The sequence below is a fragment of the Bufo bufo genome, chromosome 2 (genome assembly GCF_905171765.1).
Source record: "Bufo bufo chromosome 2, aBufBuf1.1, whole genome shotgun sequence".
In the NCBI taxonomy this organism is placed as follows: Eukaryota; Metazoa; Chordata; class Amphibia; order Anura; family Bufonidae; genus Bufo; species Bufo bufo.
The window spans coordinates 692861858-692889234 of record NC_053390.1 but is presented as its reverse complement, the minus strand read 5'-3'; the positions used below and the strand labels follow the sequence as shown (position 1 = coordinate 692889234).

The 27377-nt window shown below is 41.9% G+C and overlaps 1 protein-coding gene across 1 annotated transcript in view; it reads left to right on the top strand.

The window, feature by feature from the left end:
* Positions 1–27377, top strand: part of VEGFC (vascular endothelial growth factor C) — a 157037-nt gene that overhangs the window by 80205 nt on the left and 49455 nt on the right. The window contains exon 2 of the mRNA XM_040418695.1: positions 25912–26113. Within this exon, the coding sequence (XP_040274629.1) occupies positions 25912–26113 (202 nt within the window). The remainder of the gene's footprint in view (positions 1–25911; positions 26114–27377) is intronic.

Sequence of the window (27377 nt, the reverse complement as noted above, 5' to 3'; positions counted from 1 at the left end):
AATGCAGTAATTTATCAACAAATACTGGAGGAAAATTTGCACTCATCATCCCGGAAGCTGCACATGGGACGTACTTGGACATTCCAACATGACAATAATCCAAAACACTAGGCCAAGTCGACCTGTCATTGGCTACAACAAAATAAAGTTAAGGTTCTGGAGTGGCCATCTCAGTCTCCAGACCTCAATATCATTGAGCCACTCTGGGGAGACCTCAAACGTGCAGTTCATGCAAGAAAGCCCAAGAATTTTGGCGGAATTGGAGGCTTTTTGCCAGGAAGAATGGGCAGCTTTACCATCTGAGAAGATAAAGAGCCTCATCCACAACTACCACAAAAGACTTCAAGCTGTCATTGATGTTAAAGGGGGCAATACACGGTATTAAGAACTGGGGTATGTAAACTTTTGATCTGGGTCATTTGGGGAGTTTGTGTTGTGATTATGATTTAAAAAGAGTAAACACAGTTGTTTGACAATAAATGGCTTCAGCCGACCACTAACCATGAGTGAAAGAAAAGTGTTTGTGTTATCATTCATATTCTCTGAACAATGGTTAAGAAATCATAAATTCTGCAAGGGTATGTAAACTTATGAGCACAACGGTATAGATAGATAATAGATAGATAGATAGATCCAAAAAACAAGGCAGCACTCCGACTTCAAGCTTGACAAAGGCCTCATTGAGTGTTTTTTGGATTTATTATACAGTGGAAGAGATGCCTGCCTTCCCTGAGGATTTGCACCCTATTCACAACGTCTAACTGTGCTGCTGCTTCATCTGTGTTTGTAGATAGATAGATAGATAGATATAGATAGATATATAGATAAAAACACGAAAAAAGTTGCAGCACACTACTTAATGCACTGGGTGAACAGGTGAAATTTGTGAACAGGGTCAAATACATGACGCCCATACTTACTATTAAGCGGGGTAGAAGCTCTTAGCGCATATAATTGATCAAAAATATGTCGGGCCCATCTACCAGTCATCAAGGTGGCTTCTAATCAGATGGGACCTACTCTAACACGGAGTGTCCAGCTCCATTGTTACTCTGACTAAAAGCACCAGGGGGTGGGCGGGGAGTGCTAAGATCCACAGAGGACACCTTATAGTAGAGGAATAAGGTGTCCTCTGTGGATCTTAGCACTCCCCGCCCACCCCCTGGTGCTTTTAGTCAGAGTAACAATGGAGCTGGACACACCGTGTTAGAGTAGGTCCCATCTGATTAGAAGCCACCTTGACGTCTGGTAGATGGGCCCGACATATTTTTGATCAATTGTATGCGCTAAGAGCTTCTACCGCGCTTAATAGTAAGTATTGGCGTCATGTATTTGACCCTGTTCACACATTCACCTGTTCACCCAGTGCATTAAGTAGTGTGCTGCAACTTTTTTTGTGTTTTTATACATTGTTGCCTTGGTAGCTTGCACCTGCGATTCTGTCCGGAGGTGCTGTTCTTTTCTTTGGTTTTATGTAGATATATGTAAATGATAGATAGACAGACATTTTTGCATACATTAGATAATATTATTCCTATATGAGCTCACTTGTTTATCAGCACATATTTGCAAAATGACAGTACATTGGGAATAAAGCATTCCAAGCAGAATCATCTGATTCCTTGTTTATTATAAAGCAATAAATAGTAGTAATAAATATTTACAGCGCTAATGATTTATTTGTGTTATTCTTATGTCATGTTTCAGTATTATGAGAAACAATGCTTTCCCCTCGTTTCTGACTCGTGCGGAGTGGCTGACTGTAATTGAGTTCAGATCAGCATCCTCAGCTTTGCTGCACTCCATTTACAGCTTTCCACACGTTTTGACAAAGTTCAGATTGTTGTTTTAATTATTGAAATGAAGAAGACATACATGTGCTGGAACGCAGGCATCAGACATCAATAATTACCACATCTATTTGTCTATGAATATGACGCCGCTTTAATGTGCACATCGTAGTAGGAAAACTATCCTTCTATTCAAAGATAAACAGGAAAAAGTATTTAGATTGTGATGGTTTATGGAAATGTACCAGACAATTTATTGGATAAACTGAGTGATGTCAATTTAGAGTGGACATTCCAAAATGAACACAGGAGGCTAGCACCAATGGCAGCAGTCAGTGTGTATGAAAGTGCTTCAGTCTCCGACAACATGTGTAAACAGATTACATAGTGAATTGTGCAATGACGCATCGCCAACTAACTACGGTCTCAGCTTCTATTGACCGCAACATTTCATGTTTGATGCCATACATTGCATAATTTTTCCTTTATACCTTGTAAAAATATCTTCAACAATTTTGAGTTACATTACCGTATGTTTTGGTTTTAATTTTTTGTGACAATTGCTCTGTTTTATTTGGTTTTGGTTTACTAAGGGTACTTTCACACTAGCGTTTTTCTTTTCCGGCACTAAGTTCCGTCCTAGGTGCTCAATACCGGAAAAGAACTGATCAGGCATATCCCCATGCATTCTGAATGGAGAGCAATCCGTCCAGGATGCATCAGGATGTCTTCAGTTCAGTCTTTTTGACTTTTCAGGACGGAGATAATACCGCAGCATGCTACGGTTTTAGCCCTGTCCAAAATTCCGGAACAAATTCAGGCAAAATGGATCCGTTTTTTTTTTTGTCTGCGCATACTCAGACCGCAAAAAATGTGCAAAAAAATTAATTCTGGATCCGTTTTTTCAGGATGACACCGGAGAGACGGATCCGGCATTTCAATGCATTTGTCAGACGGATCAGGATCCTGATCCGTCTGACAAATGCCATCAGTTTGCATACGTTTTGACGGATCCGGCAGACAGTTCCGGCAATGGAACTGCCTGCTGGAATCCTCTGCCGCAAGTATGAAAGTACCCTAAGAGCAGTGGTCCCGTGTAATGTATGCATTTTGGGAGTTTGCACTTTTGCAGTATGTTGTCCACTGTAGGTGGAATCTGCAGTGGATATCCTCAGCCTATAAAAGTGAATGGGTCCGCGATCTGATGCGGCTGACCTACGACCGGCGATCGTGCATTGCGGCCCGCAATTTGCGTGTGAACTCGGCCTAAATTGAATAGATTTCAAATCCACACTGCAGATTTTTTTCCACAGAGTATGGCCTCATGCACACGACCGTTGTGTGCATCCGTGTCCATTGTTCCGTTTTCCGTGATTTTCTGCGGACCCATTGACTTTCAATGGGTCCGTGGAAAACTCGGAAAATGCACCGTTGTTCATCCACGTCCGTGATCCGTGTTTCCAGTCCGTCAAAAAAATATGACCTGTCCTATTTTTTTGACGGACAACGGTTCGCGGACCCATTCAAGTCAATGGGTCCGTGAAAAAACACGGATGCACACAAGATTGTCATCCGCGTCCGTGATCCGTGTCTGTAGGCTACTTTCGCACAGACTGATCCGCAGATCCGTCTGCATAACAGCTTTTTCACATAGTGAAAACTCAGATCCGACAGTATATTCTAACACAGAGGCGTTCCCATGGTGATGGGGACGCTTTAAGTTAGAATATACTAAGAACTGTGTACATAACTGCCCCCTGCTGCCTGGCAGCACCCGATCTCTTACAGGGGGCTGTGATCCGCACAATTAACCCCTCAGGTGCCGCACCTGAGGGGTTAATTGTGCGTATCGTAGCCCCCTGTAAGAGATCGGGTGCTGCCAGGCAGCAGGGGGCAGACCCCTCCCTCCCCGGTATTAAATTCATTGGTGGCCAGTGCGGCCCCCCCTCCCTCCCCTGTATTAAATTCATTGGTGGCCAGTGCGGCCTCCCCTTTCCCCCCTAATTAAAATCTCCATGGTAACCGATCGGAGTCCCAGCGATTAAACTGGGACTCCGATCGGAACTCTCCTCTGCCACCAATGATGGGGGGGAGATTTTAATTAGGAAGGGGGGAGAGGGGAGGCCGCACTGGCCACCAATGAATTTAATACAGGGGAGGGAGGGGGGGCCGCACTGGCCACCAATGAATTTAAAACGCTCAATTAACCCCTCAGGTGCGGCACCTGAGGGGTTAATTGTGCGGATCACAGCCCCCTGTAAGAGATCGGGTGCTGCCAGGCAGCAGGGGGCAGTCATGTACACAGTTTTTAGTATATTCTAACTTGAAGCGTCCCCATCACTATGGGAACGCCTCTGTGTTAGAATATACTGTCGGATCTGAGTTTTCACGATTTAACTCAAATCCGATGGTATATTCTAACATAGAGGCGTTCCCATGGTGATGGGGATGCTTCAAGTTAATATATATTGGAGAAAACTCTGATCCGATGGTATATTAATAGGGACTCCTGACTTTACATTGAAAGTCAATGGGGGACGGATCTGTTTGCAATTGCACCATATTGTGTCAACGTCAAACGGATCCGTCCCCATTGACTTGCATTGCAAATCAGGACGGATCCGTTTGGCTCCGCACGGCCAGGCGGGCACCAAAACAACTTTTTTTTACTTTCCTTCATGTCTGGTGATCCCCCAAAAATCACGGAAGACACACGGAAATGGATCACGGAACAACGGAACCCCGTTTTGCGGACCGTGAAAAAATACTGTCGTGTGCATGAGGCCTATGGTTGAGATTTCTTAAGGTATGGCTAATCAAACCACAGTGTTGATTGGGTCTGTATTGTTAATGGACTAATTATCCTGTGTAGTCTTCATGAGTTAAATAAGAGGCATCTGCAGCCTACACAACCGCAGTGGTACTCAACTGCAGCACGGCCATCGCCCGAATGCCACACACGACCCTAAGCCATCGGCCACACAGTCAGGTTTCTGCATGCAGTTTTGGAAGCCAAAATCAGGAGTGTATCATAACCAAGGAGAGAAAGTATAAAGGACCGGTATGACGTCTCATCATATTTCAATTCAATTCACTCCTGATTTTGGCTTCTGAAACTGCATCAGAAAACCTGACCTTTAAAATGTCATCCTTTTTCCTGCTACTCTACAGCTCTCCGGATTCACTGCATGCAAAGGGGCGGCAGTAGAACCATAGAGTTTATGCTCCATGTGAACATACCCTTAGGGTGCATCCACACTGTCAGGTTTCCTGATGCAGTTTTGGGAGACAAAACCTGAAAAAGAGTAGTTGTAGCTGTCCTTTATGTTTTCTCTCCTTTTATGATCCACTCCTGGTTTTGGCTTCCAAAACTGCATCAGGAGACCTGACCGTGTGGCCGGACCCTTAAGGTTTAACTGTGCCTAAATTAGCCAATTGATTGGCAGCCCGGAGACTTGAGATTTGGCCTCTTCTAGTCTGTATTTACATAGTAGTAAGTTTTGACCTATTAGGCACTTATAAGGGACCTTGTAACCTTTCAAATTCCTCATAGGGCGCTTCTTATGTTTCGTTTGTACACGATTACTTATAGGCCATATGAACTCAATTATATTAATACAACTTTGAATTAGTATTTAATGGTGAAAATGTATTTAACACGTTTTTTTATCTGTGCAAAAAATATTTCTTATTTTGTATTTTATATATGGATATCATGATGATATGCAGAATGTAATTTGACAGTCGGGTCCACATGAGAGTATCACGTACTAATATGTTGATATTTCAGGATGAGTGTCCCTGCGTTATTTCAATTTTTCGGACCAGATCCAACAGCATCATAGGCAGGGGAGGTCTGGGAAATTAAAGTGGCCCTGGAAAAAATACTAAAAGTGGCCCTGTTTTGTAGTTGGGTCCAAATTGATGGAAGGCAGGCCCACCGAGAAACTTCCCTGTAAGGTCTATGGCCAATCCACCCCTGATCATGGGGATATTTGGTGCTGTAAGTTCGAGTCATTTACACCAGAGGCCGGGTCACATATACGTACAGATATGGTTGCATGATGTGGACCTGGTCCCCAGCAGTATTTGGTTTATGGTTTATGGTTTCAGTAAGAGAAGCTCCCGTATAAGCTGAACATGCCTACGTGGGTTCGTTCAGGTACTCTTCACACACAAGAAATAATACTAGGTTAATTAGCCGTTATAAAATTGGTCCTAGTCTGTGTATGACATAGAGAAAAGCTAAAGCTAGCCATACACATTAGACATATGTTGGCCGAACTCGCCAACTGACGAAATGCCCAATTTACTCTCTCACTGTATTACAGGAGATCAGCTAAGCTGCTATGGTTCTTAATGACCACAAGCTTGCTGACTGTTTCCAGTGGATTAAAATATGTACAAGATGGGGAAATGTAGTATTAGATGATGGCCATTCAGATGTTGCACTTTTTATAGCTCATTGAGGCGGTTCCCTTCTCAGTACCCCCTCTGTAACATTATCATATAGAGTAGGGCTTTCTTTATAAGACAAACATAACAGTTTCTACCAATTTTAGCACAGGTTTTGGCAATGTATTATTTTCTGCATGTAACTATTTCCTTCTAATAACACACTTATTCTTGATTCATGTTCTGTATGCTTTGTGCAGTCCGGGTGATAATGTACAGATGTTTGTCTCCCGGTAATGGGGCAGGCATTTTTAGGGTGCTAGGAAATGTTACAGTATAAGACATTTGTTTTACAAATTGTTTTAATGTTGAGTCTTTCTTCACGTTACTTACTGAAACCTGCATTTGTAAGCCATAAAACCCCCGGCCTGGCTCCTATTATATATCACATTATTTGTGTATTAAGCACATCATTGCTCTCCCGAGGCCAGAAAATGCCCATTAATCGTACACTTTCACATACAGCCATATCACCATTTTGTCATTGCTGATATAATGTTTATTGATATGTGAAATATCATTTGTAGCCTGTTACCATATAATTATAATAAATGAGTCGTATTTTAACGTTGAGCGTTACATGTGTAGCCTATTAGCTGAACATTATCCACAAATCACACTCATCCATCTCACGGTGAACAGGACTATGACGTATGTAGAGTAATAGACATATTAAGTGAAAAAGGGTCTTATAGAATACCTTCTTTAAGGAATACTGAATAAAAGTAGATAGGAGATGAACTTGTTCACTCTGTTTGACAGTTTGCAGGATTTCCTGCAGCTTCAGAAACAATCAGATCTTTAGAAATCCTGCAGAGAACATTGAGGTTAATTTCCAGCTAATTTACTCCATGTTTGTCTAGCACAAGGATGCCCAATCTGCGGCCCTCCCACTGTTGCAAAACTACAATTCCCAGCATTCCAGCACAGCCTACAGCTATAAGGGCATGCTGGGAGCTGTAGTTTTGCAACAGCTAGAGGGCTGGAGGTTGAGCATCCCTGGTCTAGCAGAACGAAAGGGGTGTTGCTTAGCTGAGGGGCGTCACTTGGTGTTTCTGGTCTCCTAGGTTGGCAGGGGTACCTGGTACAGCCAGTTGTCTTGGGGTATGTTCAGTAGGCACATCCACTAAGCATTTTGAGGATTATGTGCAGCTAAAACTCAGGTCTTTGCTATGGACTGGCATACAAATCCACACGCAGATTAAAGGGGTATTCCCATCACAGACTATGGGGGCATATCGTAGGATATGCCCCCATTGTCTGATAGGTGCAGGTCCTCTGGGACGAGCACCTACAATGAGAATGGAGCGGGGAAATGAACGGAGGGCGCACTGCGCATGGTTGTGTTCCCATATAATGACAACAGATAAGATCCGGATCCCCAACACACAGCAAGTCTATAAGATCCCTGGGACATTCACATGTTCTACATCTAATGTTGTTTATCTGATTCTCTGCACTAAATGTCCTGTTGGAGGACTCTGCGTTGGAGTAACAGGACAGAAACTCAATGCAAGGATGAGGTCCAACCACCACACAATTAAAGAGAAGAAGCTACACTTTCCTGTGGCTAAGCATTTCTGTAGGACACAATGAAGAACACATGAAAGTTCTCATATTAAAAGGTAACTTCAAATCCCAAAGAGATAGAAGAATTTGGGAATACAAATGTATAACACTGCTTGACACTTTGAATACTGGACTGAATTTGTCCAAGGGATTTATGACACACTACAAGTTCTAAAGAGTCTTCTATAGACATAGTCGGGGCACCAGGTCTCTGAGATAACATCAATTCATAGACCATAAAACTTTCACACCCCTTATCTGTAAGATAATTAAGGACTCATTCTCAAGATCTTTGATATCTTGTTCTGTTATTTTTCAAATGTCTATTCATTCCCCCATGTCTCTGTTCTTATTGTATATATACTACTGTTTCTTCATATATTCTTGTAGTACGCCTGATGAAGGGACTGGTGATGTCTCGAAAGCTCGCTATGTAACATCATTACTTCTATTTTTGTTAGCCATTAAAAGGTATCAAACCTGCAATACTCTTATTTTGTTTATTTTATGGTAAAATGGTAAATGGGCAGTGTCATATTGGGTTCCCTTAAAATGGTGTAAGTTTCAAAAAAGCAAATGACAATAGTCAACTGAGATGTAAACATTCCTGTTTGTCTTTTAGTAAAATATTGTAAGGTCGGATTCACATGAGTATATTGTAGGAATATTATCTGTCCACATTACTTCTGTGTCATGGCCGTGGTTTCAAGGGGTTGGCTTTCTGGCTACTTTTGGCCAATGCGTATGTGAGTTGACTATATGGCACTTACTAATATAGCCTGTCCCCTTAAGTCATGTCCCCTTGTTGGGCAAATGTTTTGTGCTGTCCACACAGAAGACCTGTCTGTAAGATGGCCGCTGATGAAGGGTCATGTGATCAGGCATAAATAACTCCAGACACATCACTCAGCCTTCTCCACTCAAATATACCATATCTGACATCTGCACTTGCAATGTTGAGTATTCAGTGCAGGTATACTGTATTTTAATAGAGGAGACTGAGTAATTTGTCTGGTCTGACCCTCCATCGGCAGCTATTTTATGGACAGGACCTCTTTGTGAACAGCACTAAAGATTTGGCCAACAAGGGAGAACATTGATAAACAGTAGCCAGAAAGTGGCCAAACCCTTTAACTGACTTGAAGACACAGCATTTGAAGGATCTATGATGTTTTGAGTTCAGATCAGTTAAAACACCTGCAGTCAGACCATTGAACATGTGAGTAAGGGTCCTTTTACACGGACTCATGATCAGGCAGATTATCGGAAATGAAAGTAAGACATCCCTGATAATTGCCTGATCATCAGCGGATATGTGATGCATCCAGCACACGCCCAAGTGAATCCAGCCTAAAGTCACTTTCACGACGTGGTACTGCAGCCACATCTCAAGCACAGCACGGCCACTCTCTATATTCATATCCATAGATGAAGATGTGTTTGCATGCAGTGGTTGAATGTGTATCAGCAGCTGATGAAAGCTTTACAATGGGCAGTGATTCACCTCTGTGTGAGTGGAGGACTGGATCTGGTGGCTGGCAGGAGGTGGAGATACATCCAGGACACGTGCAAGCTGTGGCCTTTTTCTGATGCATTAAAAATTGATTATTAAATGGCTTTTTGCAATTAATAGTCACAGTTTTTTGTTTCCCCACAAAAACAGAAATTCATTTTTAAAGGGGTTTTCTGCGACTTTTTAACTGATGACATATCCTGTTTGAGAAGGGATAGGCACTCCTGTGAGTGCCACAGCCTTTCCTCAGCTCACCAAGCACAGTGACATACATTGTATAGCGGCTTGGTATCACAGCTCAGTCCTATTCACTTGAATGGGGCTGAGCTGCACCTAGGCTATGTGACCGACGAATGTGACCTCACTGGCCTAGGGAAAGCTGAGAGAAGGCTGCGGTGCTTCTGTGTGCGCCAGTGCCTTCTCAAACAGCTGATTAGCAGGGGTCCCAGGTGTCAGACCCCCATGATCAGATACTGATGACCTATCCAGAGGATAGGTCATCAGTTAAAAAGTCTCAGGAATTTACTGTACAGCCTGACAATTAGCAGTAATCTGACTGTGGTTACAGCAGCCCAGTGGCACCATATACAGGCACCCTAACTCTATGACCACACCGAGAACATGTGAGTGTGCTATTTGCCTCATGCAACAGCGTGAAAAGCCAACTTTAAAGGGGTAGTCCAGTTTCGTATATTGATGACCTATCCTCAGGTTAAGGATCATCAATATCAGATTGGCAGGGGTCTATCTTGTGGCATCCCCACCGATCAGCTGTTTGAAGCGAACACTGTGCTCCTGTGAGCACTGCGTTCTCTTCACTGTTTACTTGCTTGCCGTCAACATTGCAGCAACGAGTGGATGTAATTACAGATCATCCATCCCATTCCCTTGAATGGTACTGAGTGTAGCTAGAACCTTCCCATTCAAGTGAATGGGAACAGAGGAGTTGTAATTATACCTGCTTGCTGCTGCGATGTCAGTGACGAGCAGGTAAACAGTGAAGAGAACCCAGTGCTCCTGTGAGGGTTGCGTTCTCTTCAAACAGCTGATCCACTGGGGTGCCGGGAGTCAGACCCCAGCCGATCTGATATCGATGACCTATCCTGAGGATAGACAAAAGTGTTTGTAGAGCGGCACCCACGGACATAAATGGCCACACCGGTAATGCAACAGCCAAGCCACGACTGCAGATCCTCAGCAGTCGACCGTGTAGTAAATGAAGAGAGGTAGCGGCAGCATCTCCAGTGAATCCTTTATTGGACGGACTTTACAGAAAGTGTGCCATAAAATCAAGCAGCAACGTTTCGGCTGTATCCTGAGGATAGGTCATCAATATATGAAACTGGACAATCATTTTAAGCTGCCCATACACATTCAATGGCTGTTGCCCAAACAGTGGTTTAGTTGACATCTGTCTCTCCTGTCTCCCTCTCGGCTTTCACATACACGTTTGGCTGTGGGGAGAACAGAGAAAGCTGCTGCCACACAGTTCTGGCAGAGTCTTAACTCCTGGGAAAACAGAAGATTTGGGCGAAAATATTAATTGCACGTGATCCTTATCTCCCATTCTCAGCAGGTTTGTCTGACAATAGTATAATGTGTATGGCCAGCTTTAGAGACATAGGACTCCTTTCTTCTGTTCAGGTGACGAGTCACACTCATGAAATGATTGTGAATTAAAACGTAAAGCTGGTCTGTTTGAGTTGTTTTCTTGTATATTACATGCAAGAATGTGCATATATTTTATAATATTTTTCATTGTAGGACTGTGTTTAACCCTTTAGTGCTAGTGTTGCAAAGTGTAAGTTGATGTATGATGAACTGCAGGACTATTCATGACATGAGATCTGAAAGTCCTATGAAGGATAGGCCCAAGCAGTGGTTGGTTATGCCTCTTGCGCAGGAGATATAACTTCTCAATACTACAAAATCTATCTGATGTGGGGGTAGCATAGCAAGAATTTTCCAATGAAGAACCATTGCCAGCTAGTTATTAAATCACCATGGAGTCCTCTTAATAGTTAAAATGTGCTGAACAACAGATCTTCATCCCATCATTGGAAGCTCAGACTGGTCCACAGATCACGACAGAGATTGATCGCTGATTTCATCCAAATTGTGGTTTTAAATCACAGACCAACCATGAACAAAAAATCATGCAAAAAATTACACACAGTCACCAGGAAATCAATGTATAAACCAGGCACAATATATGAGGATTAACTCAGCAAAGATTGACAGAGTAGATATCGGTATCACTACCTTCAGCTGATATAGCCCTACAATGGTTTTGTTCCTGGCTCAACAGTGAATTTCCTGCTGACAGACTCCCTTTTAAAGTGGTTTCACCGCTGAAGCCAACCATTGGCTGCAGCAGTGCATGTGACCATGCCCATAGCCAACCGGATGTAAGGAGCGCAGGGTCTGGTAGATAGAGACAACAGGGGCAACGTGGAAGACCGGAGCGGCATGGAGCTGGTAAGTATGAATCTTCTGTTTGAGGGGCATGCTGCGGACACTTGATAAAAAATAATTTTTACTAGAAACCCCTTTTAAGGCTTATAAGAGAGTTAGTATGTGCTTGTGTGCCAATGAAGGTTGCAAAAGAGTCTTATCAAATATATTAAAGAAATACACCAAATCATCAGTAGGTCATGATGTGTATTCCCATGCGGCACCAGGAGCAGATCTCACCCGCTCATAAAATCTACAACATTGTTATTAGACATATATTTTTGAACTGCTAATAATGAGTCAATAAAGTGGATTTATAAATGATGGTTTGGCTAGAGATGGACTTATTACCTGCCATTCAAATGATTACTTTCCTGGGACCCCTCAAAACTTTCAGTATCATGTGTAGAAAGTAAGCAGAATTAGACATAATTTCTAAAAGGGAAAGGAACCCAGAACCTTTATTAATGAAAAAGAAGAAATAAAGCTTAAAAAAAAATATGTAGGAGTCCAAGGTAGGTTTACATTGCTTCTCTGTCCTGAGAGATGCACTGTCTATGATGTAGGGTAAGAACTTTCCTCCCTAATTGTGCGGGGCAGCATCTCCAAATTGGTGCAGAAGGTAGAACCAGTTCACATTTTAAATGATTCGAAACTACAAGGTTGTTGGATAACTGCCACACATACGGAGGTAACGGGGGCCTCAAGCTATACTTTACTGTATGAAAAATGGGGGGCTGGTAAAGATAATTGAAGTCAGCGTTCAGTTTGTGTGTAGTCTAAAGTAGTCATCTTTGTTATTTTGACTCCATTCTTATTTATGTCATGCTAGTAGTTAGGATCTCCGTTTCACAAAGTGGAAATACACAGTTTGTGACATTTTCTTGGCAAGATTGTTTTCTTCTTAGCTATTGCCTTGCATCGAGCATTCAGAATATTAGAAAGAAGGGGCCACAATCTAAACTTCTGCACTTCCGCACTAGCTAGCTGTGTCTGTAACACTAATACTGTATAACTCAGACAAAAAAGGATTGTTCCAAAATCTGCTTTCATAAATAAAAAATTCTCTGATATAAAAAATGAGATATTGATAAAGCCCTGAGACCACCACCAATCCTGTGACCTGCCTAATTCTCTCTCCATGAGATTTCAGTGAATGCACATATGCGGACCAGCTGATGCATGAGAAATGCACCAGTCTATTCCAAGGATCAGACTAAGGGCGGGTTCGCATTGAGGTTATTGAATTCCATTATAGGTTGCGTTATAACTCTGAATATGACGGAATTCTTGTATGGAAGTCCTGTCGACAGGACTATTTTTTCCGTCATGTAGAACGGAATCAAAAATAATCATCATGTGTCCCTATAGACATGTATTAGGATGGAGCAAATGGCCTCTTAAAGGCTTCCGCTTTCCCTTCCATTCAAGAATTCCGTTATATTCCGTTATAACTCTGTTATAGGTAAACCTATAACGGAATTCAATAACGCCAATGTGAACCCGCCCTTATATATGTCAGTGAAGTGGGAGCCCTGCTGATACCGAAAATTGACCAAGTTCCTGACATAGAGTTTCCAGTAGCTCCCATTTATTGATGGTCAATACCAGCATCATTATATTATTCCACATGTAAAAAATATAGAACATAAGATTACATTTTTTTAAATAACTAAAAGAAAAATTGAGTTTGTTGCCTACAGCAACCAATCGCAACTTAGCTTTCATGGCCTATTGTTCTTTTGACAAATCAAAGCTGTGCTCTGGTTGGTTGCTCTAAACAATAAAGACAGCTTTTCTTTTCGACAGTTTTCATAAATCTGCCCCTCATTTAATATTTACTACATGCATAAAAAGCATTCAAAAATGTTCAATTCATAGTAATACTTGACTTTATTTTTCAAAGGCCTGCATGTCTATGTACAGGAATATGCAGAATATTCTGATTAGTAAAACAAATGTGGTTTATGACTAGACTAATATGCACTTAGATGAAAAATTAGGTAAGAATTTCTTGTGGGAGGATGTGGTTCCTTGCTAAACTCCCTAGAAGTTTGCTTGTGAGGACAGCAGATGAACACATGGGATGCATGACATACCAGCCTCTCTGCAAGTCATAAAAGCAAGGTAGATGGGACCTAATCAAAATTCCCATATTCCCAGAAATGCATGTTGTTCCTTGCTCAAGTTGTGGTTCTCAAATACTTCTCCGTGTTGATCATCGACTGTGTCATGTTCTGGCAGCCGAGTATAGTGTGAGATAAGTATGTGCATGTAGTGTGTTGAGGTTATCAGGCTGAGAACTTTGGATAAGTAGCGTTACATTGTACAGTACTTGGCCACTTTTAATGAAGGATTAGATGTGCTTGCAGCCCTATTACCAAGGTCAACCTTGACTTATAGAAAGCTATATACACTGAACAAGAATATAAACGCAACACTTTCGGTTTTGCTCCCATTTTGCATGAGCTGAACTCAAAGATCTGAAACATTTTCTACATACTCAAAAGACCCATTACTCTCAAATATTGTTCACAAATCTGTCTAAATCTGTGTTAGTGAGCACTTCTCATTTGCCGAGATAATCCATCCCACCTCACAGGTGTGGCATATCAAGGTGCTGATTAGACAGCATGAATATTGCACAGGTGTGCCTTAGACTGCCCACAATAAAAGGCCATTCTGAAATATGCACAGTTTTGCCTTACTGGGGGGAGTCAGAAAACCAGTCAGTATATGGTGTGGCCACCATTTGCCTCACGCAGTGCAACACATCTCCGTCGCATAGAGTTGATCAGGTTGTTGATTGTGGCCTGTGGAATGTTGGTCCACTCCTCTTCAATAGCTGTGCGAAGTTGCTGAATATTGGCAGGAACTGGAACACGCTGTTGTATACGCCGATCCAGAGCATCCCAAACATGCTCAATGGGTGACATGTCCGGTGAGTATGCTGGACTTGCAAGAACTAGGATGTTTTCAGCTTCCAGAAATTGTGTACAGATCCTTGCAATATGGGGCTGTGCATTATTATGCTGCAACATGAGGTGATGGTCATGGATGAATGGCACAACAGTGGGCTTTAGGATCTCATCACTGTATCTCTGTGCATTAAAAATGGCAGTAAAATGCACCTGTGTTCGTTGTCCATAACAAACGCCTGCCCATACCATAACCCCACCGCCACCATGGGCCACTCGATCCACAATGTTGACGTCAGCAAACCGCTCACCCACACGACGGCACACACGCTGTCTGCCATTTGCCCTGAACAGTTAAAAGCGGGACTCATCCGTGAACAGAACGCCTCTCCAACGTGCCAGATGCCATCAAATGTGAGCATTTGCCAACTCAAGTCGGTTATGATGACGAACAGTCGTCAGGTCCACACCCCGATGAGGACGACGAGCATGCAGATGAGCTTCCCCGAGACGGTTTCTGACAGTTTGTGCAGAAATCCTTTGGTTATACAAACCGATTGTTGCTGCAGCTGTCCAGGTGGCTGGTCTCAGACGATCATGGAGATGATCATGCTGGATGTGGAGGTTCTGGGCTGGTGTGGTTACACTTGGTCTGCGGTTGTGAGGCTGGTTGGATGTACTGCAAAATTCTCTGAAATGCTTTTGGAGAAGGCTTATGGCAGAGAAACTAACATTCATTTCACAGGCAACAGCTCTGGTAGATGTTCCTGCAGTCAGCATGCCAATTGCTCGCTCCCTCAAACGTTGCGACATATTTGGCATTGTGCTGTGTGATCAAACTGCACATTTCAGAGTGGTCTTTTATTGTGGGCAGTCTAAGGCACACCTGTGCAATATTCATGCTGTCTAATCAGCACCTTGATATGCCACACCTGTGAGGTGGGATGGATTATCTCGGCAAAAGAGAAGTGCTCACTATCACAGATTTAGAAAAATTTGTGAACAATATTTGAGAGTAATGGGTCTTTTGTGTATGTAGAAAATGTTTCAGATCTTTGAGTTCAGCTCATGCAAAATGGGAGCAAAACCGAAAGTGTTGCGTTTATATTTTTGTTCAGTGTAGTTCCTTATGACTCTTATCTTTCAGAAATCTTAAAGAAGTATTTCGGTTTTAGTCATTACATTTATTTGTTTACAGAATAGGATGTTAAACAATTTTCTATTATACATCTGAAATTTTGCTGACAGACCTTTATTATATCCATACAGGGTCTCTCCCTAAAGAAAAAAAAATGGTATTGCCTATTTTAGTCCTGTAAAATAGATCCACAGGGGAGCTGGATAGGACTGAACATGGTGTCAATCATGTGAGCTGTCATGTGACCCACACAAGTATCATGTGACCTGGAATTCAGTTAAAACACAGATGAACAGTAGTGTATTGAGGAGCAAAACATGTACAGTACATACAGTATTAATACCTACAGCAGAATCTCATCATGTCTGTCAGTTTCTGTGTAGAAACAGATCTGTGTGTTGTTTTCTTTTCACTAAACTTTATTAAAAACATGACATCACCTAGAGACAGGTAGCCATTTTTACAACAGCACCTACACACAGAAGCCATGTAAATACGCACAATGTAAATAAAACCACAATAAAAATCATGATATTGCAACTAATCCTATTTACTTATCACATGGATGTGTCCTGTGTGCTGATCCAGCACATGTATGTCATGTAACACTGTTGTTTAGTTAGGCTATGGATCCAAAGGATTGATACATGGGCTATACCATTCTACTGCAAACACTCAATATAAGAAAGGTATGTATGCAGAATTTTAAATACTTGTATATTAGAAAATTGCATGATTTCCTATTATATAAACAAATTAAAAAAATAAAAACTGGAATACCCCTTTAAAGGTAATTATCACCCCACAATTTGTTAAACATTTTCTCCTGAATACGGCGTGGTCGTAAACTGCTGTATGGGAACATGCCAGCACTCAAAAGGAAGAGCGCCATCTTGATTTTCTATCATGGAAATTGCTGAAATGGTTTTCAAGAGCCGTAATCTTTTAATTTTTTTATTCAATGAGCTGGGGGAGGGCTCATTGTTTGCAGGGCAAGCTATAGTTTTTTATTGGCACCATTTTGAGGTACATTTGATTTTTTTTATAACTTTTTGTCAAATTTTTGGGGGAGTTGAGGTGGGCAATTTTTATTTTTATTTTTTATGGGTTCACCATACAGAATATATGGTATATTAACTTAATTCTGCAGGTTCATTTGATTCTAGCAATATCAAATTTATATAGTTTTAATTATGTTTCACTACTTTTGCATCATAAATTCACTTTTTAATTAAAAATTTTAAGTTCCACTTCGAAACTTGAAGATACAGTTGTCCAATTTCTGGTACAGTATTCTGCAATAGTCCGTGTATTGCAGTGTATTGTTTAACACTGACAATTTACCCTATCAGTGCGTGCCTCTGGCAGGGCCTGATAGGCTTTGGCACATGGCAGGCCCGAAGGCCTTTGTAAGGCCTCCAGCTGCCATAACACCCATCAGGAGCTGTGACCTTGGCATCTTATGGGTTAAACAGCCGGGATCGGTGCCAGTCATTGCAGCATGGTGTCAACTAACAACCACTGCTGATGGCACCAGGTCATTTTCTGAGTCACTGCCATTTCCATGCTGTAAATGTCCCACATGTTGTGCTATATTGTTATATGTGCTATATACTGTGGAGATCAGAGCCATTCTTGGCTGAATTCAGCCCTGACTGGTCAGTCTGTACAGATTAACCAATCAGAGCAATCGTTGATAAGGAACCACTTTGATTGGTCTCTTGCCAGCTGTTCCGGTGTCAGTGGTGACTCCAGCACTGGGACAATTTCTCATGTCACAATGTCATTTACCAGTTCAGACTTTCTTATTTCCTGTTATGTTGTGTCCAGGTACGTGTCAAAGCAGCAGTGAAAGGTAAGTATCTATGTAACTAGCTGGGTGGGAGGAGCTATAAACTAGCTGGGTGTTGTTAGGGGCAGTGATAGGGGAGTGTCTATATAAATATCTGGTGGGAGGAGCTATAAACTAGCTGGGTGATACTAGGGGTGGTGCTGGAGGTGTGGCAGAAAGTGCATTATGGGTTCGGTTGGACACAGCAACAGGAAGTGCTACATACTGGAGTGATTTGCTTACATGGTGAAAATGAGTCAGGAGGGCCCAAATTGAAAAATAGAAGCATAGGGAAGATGTACATGAGGTAAGCAACTGCATGAGCCTATCTGTAAAATCCCATAGTAATCCCAGAAAATCCCTGATCTGCTTTTTTTTTATATTGATGACCTATCCTCAGGATAGGTCATCAATATCGTACCAGTGAAGGTCCAATGTCTGGTAAACCCACCAATCAGCTGTTTAAAGAGAAAGCAGCGCTCGCTGACTGTCGGATTATAATAGAAAAATTGGAATCATAAACACCAAACATCTGGTTAAATTAATTAAAGGGGTTGTCTGTTTTTTTATTGAGGACCTATCCTCAGGATTCTGATACCTGGCACCCCCGCTGATCCGTTGTTTGAAGAGACAGCAGCGCTTGTACGAGCACTGCCTTCTCTTCATTGTTTACCTGCTCGCTGTCGCAACTGCAACAGTGAGCAGGTGTAACTACAGCTCAGCAGTCCCTTTTACTTCTATGCAACTTTAAGTGAATGGGATGACTGAGCTGTAATTACAACTGCTCAGTGCTGCAATTGCGACAGGTAAACAGTGAAGAGAAGGCAGCACTCGTACGAGAGCTGCTGTGTCTTCAAACAACTGATTAGCAGGGGTGCCGGGTATCGGAATCCTGAGGATAGGTCATCAATATAAAAAAAAACAGACAACCCCTTTAATTTAACCAGCCATGTGGTGCTTATGATTCCAATGTTTCTATTATAATTCTGCAGTCAAAAAATAGACCTTTTAGAAAGTCTAAAATAACATCTAAGCAAAATAGGTACTGCCACAACTTTCCCATTTAATGACAGTAATTTCCTAATATATTCTCAGCATTTAGCACTCTGCTTCTGGTCTTGTGAATTTACAGTAGTGAGCGCAAAATAACTGATAGGTTATCAGACTCAGGACAGACAGGGTGGGTTCTCACCAGCTCTAGGAATTATGTTATAGGTTCCGTTATAACAGAGTTATAATGTAAAATAATGGGAATTTAGGATGGAATGCAAAATGGACCCTTTAAGAGGCATTCCGTTTTTCTCTGTCCTAATACATGTCTATGGGCACAAATAACGGTTCCATTTTGCATTAAAGGGTTATTTCCATCTCAGACGTTGGGGGCATATTGCTAGGATATGCCACCATATCTAATAGGTGCACCTATACTTAGAATGGAGCCCGGAAAGTCTCTCCATTAATTCGTATGGGACGTTCGGCTATTTTTGGAAGTCCCATTGAAATAAATGGGAGGTGCACCGCACAAGCGCGTCCACCACTCCATTCACTTTTATGGGGCTGACTGAAATAGTAGAGTCAATGCTTAGGTATTTTCACCGCTCTCATAGAAATTAATGGAGGGCGGCCGCGCATGAACGGTGCGCCCGCCGTGGCTTTGCAAACTCTATTCTAAGCATAGGTGCGAGTCCCAGAGGTGGAACCCGCACCTATCAGTCATTGGGGGCATATACTAGCGATATGCCCCCAATGTCTGAGATGGGAATAACCCTTTAATATGTGTCACCAATGCATCTATGGAAGCATAGAAATCCAATTTAGGACACCCTAATGTCAAAATATATTTTAAATATGTTTTATGAAAAGGCAACTACAGTATGGTTCAGCATCTGCTATTATGTGAGGGAAAGGGAATGTTTTTTTATTTTATTTAAACAGTAAATTACATTTCAGTACAACTTCATTACATTCTGGCAGTATTTATGCCCACAACTTAATACTATAAATGCATTTGTGTTACAGCTAACCATCAATGAACAGATTAGTGCCAGAAGGGCAGCAGAATGAACCATCAGAGAGTTTGATGAATTTAACACAGAACAGGATTGACCACTCTACATTGTATTGTATTGTATGCCTCTACAGGCCAACTAATAGAAAATAAAACAATTACTAATTCCTAAGAATAAAATAATTTACATATCAGTTTTAAGGATATCAAGGGTTAATACTGAATATTATTTACTTACAGATCCCCTGCCTCTGGTGTTTGGCCACTTCTCCAGTCCCCGCTACACTCTACTTCCTACTCAGTCAGTGGCAGAGGCAGGTCACTTCTGCAGCCAGTAATTAGCTGAGTGAGCTGTCCAAGCCACTTCCTGAATGTTGAGCCCAAGACCAGGAAGTGAAGAGGAGCGGGAACTGGAGCAGCAGCCAAACAGCAGCGGCGGGGAATCAGTGGGGTGAGTAATGATTGTTATTTTAACTCATTCTAATCCCAGTTTGGAATAAAATGATTCTTCCCTGAGAGCCAATTTAATATTCATCTTCCAGAAAGAAGAAAATTTCATTCAGTTATAGTACTATTCCAAAATCCATGTACGTTGTGTTTTGGAAATGACTGAAAAGTTTCTAGTTAAAATCTGTAGTGATAGTTACACAATCAGTTGATCCCTGGGGACCTTTTCTATCGACCCTACCAGATTTGCCGTATCCAAGGTTGTAATCATACTTTCCTGATTCCCATCACTGGGTTCTAGCTCCTATGCTGCCCCACCAGCTCTGCAGGTCCCGGGTCTCCTCATATCATCATCCTGTTTGACGTAGGCCATGTGTCCGCAACAGCCAATGACTGCCCTTGTCATTAATGCGTAACATGACGCCCAACTTCCCTATTTTCAGAAGTCTCATAGAAGGGAATAATTGTACAATACATTCTTGGTGGGCCTCATTCTTGAGATAGGAGCAGGTCCCAGAGGTGGAACTAGCACCTGACACACATTTATGGCATATTTTTTCAAAATGAAATAAATGTCCAGGTGGGAATACTCTTTTAATGTAAACTGTGACTGGTGTTCACTGTAAGTGTGATTGACTTAGCTGTAATGGCACATTTGTAGTCATTTTGCTTGTAATGGGAGGTTAGTCATCTCACTTTATTTGTTGTACTCAAAATAAAGGTTCAAGAAGGATAATTTAGCATTTATTTTCCACGCTATGCAGAGTTTGCCCTGAAATGCGTCTTTCGCTGGCTAGTTATCCCATGTTGTTCCTCTGTTAGGAATTAGTTTAAGACAACATTTTTGGTTTGTTCTCCAAGCTGCTGTAGAAAGTTTTATTTTTAGAAAACGCCTCCTTGATTTTGCATAAGAATAACTGTTACTTTCATTATTTATATATGCAAGCCACGAAAGTCAGCAGTTCTGGAACACACATGGTTTGCATTCCCTGCCACATTACAAAGCGTAAGCTAATCTTATCCATATTAAATCCCACTTAGGAAAGTGTCAGTGGTCAGATCTACCTCTAGTAATGAATACTAAGTGCTCATTAGAACATGAATGCATTATGCTGGAAATCTGCGGGCTAGCATTTCTTGTACTTCATTTGCTCTGTACAGAAAGGCAAATAGCTGACCCCTTAATACAATAAAAAAATTGCTTTTATGACAAACCAGACACTTAAGCGTTCATACACTGCTCCAACATTGGGCAGATTATTGCTAACGAGCGTTCATACGGTGTAAAGATGCTGCCGATTACTCAATGAACAAGTTCAACTCATTTATCGGGTAATAGATCGTTGGTGCGGACACCTAAATCATCATTTGCCATCGCTTGCCCCCATAAATAATCATTGATTCTGTACCGGAACAAGCAATGGTATTAGCAATCACTCCTCCCCATACTGTGGAGGGGATCGCTTCAGGTAAATAGGGCTTTCTGCAAACTGATGAGCAGGCGATTTTGAGGAAGGAAAGCTTCCTTCCCAACAATCATCTGCTCTTTTTATGTATTGATGCAAATAGTGTCCATATGTGAATACAGCATTGGGACAATTAGATTAGCTTCTCTAAATATTTATAGTCCTAGATTGAGCCACTACATGTCATTGTCTTCGCCTCCTCCATTCTCACCTCTATAGGTTCTGCTATTGCTGGCTCACAGCAATTGTGGCAATTATGCCCAGGTTCCATGCCCAATGTAGACTGATCCTTATGCTAGGGCGCAACTACCATAGTGACAGACCATGCGACTGCTATGGGGCCCAGGGCAAGAGGGGGCCCAGGTTGGATCATTCCCTCTTCTATTGGGGGTGAAAACTCGGTCAGGACTCTACCCTCTAAAGAAACAACTTTTAGCAAATGAGGCCAGTAGAATAGACGGCCCAAGGGTCATTGAAAGGTGTTGAGGCGGTAAACCTTTTGTCCTGTGTGGGGAGCCTGGTTTGATCCTTGCTATGGGGCCCTTACTTCTCTATGTACGCCACTGAGCCCGTGTAAGGCCTTTTTAAAACACAGTGCGGTCGACTTGTTTTATTGATCAACACTTGGACTACTGGACCTGGACTATTAATGTCTGAGTCTTGTTATATTTTAATTAGACATCAAAATGTATCACATATTAATAATCTCAATAATACAATGCGTGCTCAAAAGAGTGGCACCCAGAGCTAAAGATAGATAATTTGCACCTTGTGGATCAGCATGTTTATGCACAGATTTTGAGACAGAATTAGCAGCAAAAATGAACAGTAAAAATCTGCAGCTTGGTTGAAGATGCAAGTGTTCTGAATGCGGAGACACAAGGAAGCTGCAACATCTTTATCTCCCTGGAGAATAAAAGGATCAAACATGTTGAAATTGAGCATCCTGGTCACTCCTTCCCCCACATATGTCATAGGGAGGGAAAATTGGGGCACCCCCATACATGAGATGGTCTGCCAGTCCCAAATTCAGCCAACATCAATCTAAAATGTATGGCTAGCTTTAGTCCGAGTTGTCTTTCCAATTAGCTACTTCAAGAATCTCACCTTAGAGCTATGCTGTATCTTCATGTCTAAACCTCATGTTGTAGGTCCGAATTTTAGAAATGTTTCAGTTGTAAGACCTAGTCTCATTCATTTTGAACAAGGATGAGATAATCCTCAAATCCCTGACCAAGGAATAAAGAAGCAATCTGTAGCATCAAGCTTGATCCCATATGATTACAGCATTTTGGTTGGCCTATATCCCACTTGACCTTTGTTCTCCAAAGGTTAAATATGTCTAAAGGTGACATTCACCCTATACGGCATGGATAAGGAAAATGTTAAAAATCAGTCAGCATGTTTGGATTGCTTGTCGTGATTAAAATTCTATTTGATTACACAGCAAAATATTTAGATTTTATGTGCGGGGAACAGATTGTAGTCAACAAGTGAAGACCATGTAAATAACTGCGCCGAGACGTGTTTAGAACTCCCGATGATATAATTCTAGCATTTACATACAGTACGTGAGACGCTGAGAGAAATATTAGTCTTCATTTTGTAATATTTTAAGTAGCAGTGATCAAACATTTCACAGCTTGCTATTTGTATAGCGGGGGCATTACTGAACATTACAGGCACTATTACACAGTTTCAACATTTGTCCAGTCGTGGACCCTTTCCAGGAAACTAAGCATTTTAACCTTACAGTACTTGTTGAGAGGTCACGGAAAAGAAAAATGAGACTGCAGCTATTGAAACAAACAGTATCAACATCAGGATGTCATTCTTTTTCCTTTTCCAAGCAGATTCATTTCTCCAATTCAGAGCTCTAGTGTTAAGTGTACAGCTCCATTTGTTGAGGCGTTACATCTGGAATCCACAGAACAACCATGCTAATTTTACAGCGTTTCAGCATAGCAAGACTGCATAACTTTTTTTGGCAATTCCTTTTGTTAAACACATTTTGGCATAGTCTGAAAATGCCCCAATTATACTGTATAAAGAACTATAAAGAGAATGAATTCCAACATGTGCGGTAAACGTGTGATGCCGATTCCTCGGTTTTTCTTAGAGATCCAGCTCTTTGTGTGCAGAGACATGACTAAACTGAGATTTCATAGACACATTTTAATCCCCTCTGGAATAAACTCTTCAAATGACTGAGATGAGGCAACCACATGAAGACACATGTTGGACTTGGTAGCGCAAATGTCAAAAACTAACTAGGGTTTATTGCAGGATAGCCCAGCATTATGCAGCCTGGTCATGCTGTGTTATTAAACTATTAACTACTGCGTTGGGTTGTGCCCATTTTACTAGTGTGGGTCAAAGGAAAATCCAAATCAGGCTTACAAAGGCAATGCAGGATAGATGCTGAGATGTTAAGTTCATGGATATATTGTTTTCTATGATTATGTATATGTTTAAAAAACCAGCCAGGAATCATGGGTAAAGCATGTGAGTTCTGCTTCCCTGCCCACACTAAGTGATTGGCAGCTAAACCCAGGGTCGGTCTGGCCCACCAGAGTACCGGAGGATTCTCCCCTAGGCCCAAGCTCTGGGCCCCTAATAAACAGGGCCCTTAAGGTCCTATATACACAGAGCGTGGACTCTCAGAATAATTTCCTCTGGGGGGCTCAAGGGACTTAAGTCCGAAGTTGGCTAAACCTGTATACATTTGTATGCAGGTACTAACTTTAAATCACTCTGTGTAGTGAGAGGAAATATTGGCAGTATTTAAACACCATTTTACATGAAAATTTTGAATTAAGTCATAGATCTATCTCCTACATATAGCCAAGCTCAGCATTTCCCCCTCTTTACTATACCATCCTCAGGGTAGAATAGGAGACATAACTTTATGGCATGCATGATATATAGTATCAGTCGGGTGGCTATAGATAATACGGAGAAGGGCAGAGGACAGCAGTACTCTAAATGTAGGTTTACACGCTCCAAGGAGCAGCCGATTATCGGGAAGGAAGCATTCGCTGCTCATTCAGGGGGATGAAGCACTGCATTTACATGCAGCGATCCCCTCCACAGTATGAGAACGAGCGCTCGTCCTCATACAGCTGCATTCTTTCTCTTGTTCATCTGATGATCAGCTGCACCGTTAGATGGGCAGATTATGGGGAGCCAGCTTTCATAGGAACGTTCGTGCCCGATAATCTGCCCTAGAAACGGGCAGTGTAAACCCTCCTTAACTCTGCAGTATGCGGACAAAGATAAATGACAGAGATACAGATTTGACTTTGCCTAATCATATTAAAGGGACCTTCAGAGATCATCAAAAATTGGGGAGAACATAAACGTATATAATAAAATAGTAATAAAAGAATCCTTACTTATCTAACATATCCACCGATATTTCAGTGGCACTGCTTTGGAGCCCCCAGCTGCTTATTCTTTACAGCAGGCATGCTCAACCTGCGGCCCTCCAGCTGTTGCAAAATTACAACTCCCATCATTCCCGGACAGCCTACAATTATCACCCTACAAAAGGGCATGGTGGGAGTTGTAGTTTTACAACAGCTGGAGGGCCGCAGGTTGAGCATCCCTGCTTTCAGTGATACAGAGATGACATGCCAGCTACACTTGTGACTGTTGGAGCCATCTCCTGGCCTCAGCACTCACTTGCTATATACAGCTAAGACTCCAGCAGTCGCATGTGTAGACGGGTACATCAGTGTTGCAGCACTGTAGACAATCGCTGGCTGGGTGTTTCGCAGAATCATCTATGGAATGGAGGAGGAGGAGAATTTCTTAGATTAGTAAGCATTATTTCATCCCCTTTGCTCATTTTCTAATGATCTCAGAAAACCACTTTAACTGTGCATTATATCTAGATATGATATTTTTTGTTTACACATCTCAGCAATTATGAAGGGTCACTGAGTTTTCGTAAAAAACTGCTTGAGACCCCCACCAATCCCTAGAATAAGGATAGAGAAGCGCTCGCATGTCGCACTCTGTTCGCTGAAGTGGATGGAATTGAGAAAGACCCATTGATTTTCTGTTGAGTCCGTCTCGCTTCCTCTCTTTAATCATGTTGTGAAAATGCATATAGTTGCGGCCAGAGGGAGGCTCCTAAAGCGTATATTCACTTCAAAACTGCCAACCCCATCAAAAACTGGGGTCACCTCTCCCCCTAGGCCATCCTCACAACACTCTTCTAAGCACATCTAACCATTCCTCCAGTCCATGAACATCATTAATGGTGGCACAAGTCTTGTCTGATACACAATAACTATCTTTTTTACGTTTCTATAAAGGATCACCCAGGCAAGGAGCTGGAAGAGCAACTACGAGCTGTATCCAGTGTGGATGAACTAATGACATTGCTCTACCCTGAATCCTGGAAAATGTTCAAGTGTCAATTAAGACAAGGAGGACCGTCCAGCTTTGATACCAGAAGAGATGACAGCCTTAAATTTGCAGCTGCACATTCCAATTACAATGCGGATATCTGGAAAAGTAAGTTCATTCTGGACACTCTAGTGCCAGGCAATATCTGATACATTATATCTGATAAACATTACATTATATCCAATCAGTAATTCCAGATCAAAATGGAAATAACTTTATTATAGTAACAGCTATTTTTTAAAGCCGATCAAAAATGTTAACGTAGTCGTATTAGTTCAAGAGTCAAATCTTTAAAGCTGCATTACCGTCTGGAAGCATGAAATAAAACGCATCAATTAGAAAACGTTGCATGCTGAGATATTTCTCCTTCTTGCCTGTGTTTTAGGATTTAAATTCTCTTCGTTATATTGTCTGGTCTCCATGGAAACTGCTCCTCCCTGCAGGAAATGTAGAGGCTTTGGGAACCACCATGAACTTGGGTCTACTTGCCTCCATCCAGCCATGCACACACCCGACAGTGGAAGGCTCATGAATGTATGTGCGTTCCACTGACTCCTGAGGAGATGTGACAGCATCCTGTCTTCCTTATTAAATAGTAGACTTTATTTCAGCATGTTGGAGCAATATTAGGAAAAAGGAGACACTGCAATGAAGGTAGAAGGTCTTTACTGTCACTGATCCATTACTCAGACGGAAATGCTGCTTTAAAGTTTGCATTAGTACGACATTAAAGGGAAGAAAGTAGAAAGGACAGATGTGACTTCTCTTTTTTGAATTCACTCCTGGTTTTGGCTTCTATAACTATATCAAGAAACCTGAATGTGTAGCCGTATGCTAGATATACCACTAGGTCCCCACTTAGGATCCTGTCCTTAGACCACCCAACTGTAAATAAAGCAGAATAAGCATCTACTGCTGCACCAGGTTACAGTGGTTTGCTTCCTTTACATAAACCCTTTGAGACTACACAATTTAAAGGGAATCTGTCACCAGCGACCCCCTATCAAACAGTTTGCCTAGACACATAACTGTACTTCACCTGACTAAAACACTGTTAGTCTTTGGTTGATCTGAATCTCCGTTCTCAAGTTATGATACATTTTCTTAATATGCAAGTTAGAACCTTGGCGCCATGAGGGCATCACCATTGTTCTTGGTGCACCAAAACTTTGCTCCTTTCTGTGGCCAGCCCCCCCCCCCCCCGCCCTTACTACTTTAATTGACAGGGACAGGCAGTGGGAATGCAGCCAGGAAGGGGCTGGCCACAGAAAGAAGTGCAGCTTGGGTGCAACAAGAGCAATAGTGATGCCCTGATTGCACAACCAAACACCTAATCTGCATATTAAGAAAACGTATAACTTGGAAACGGAGC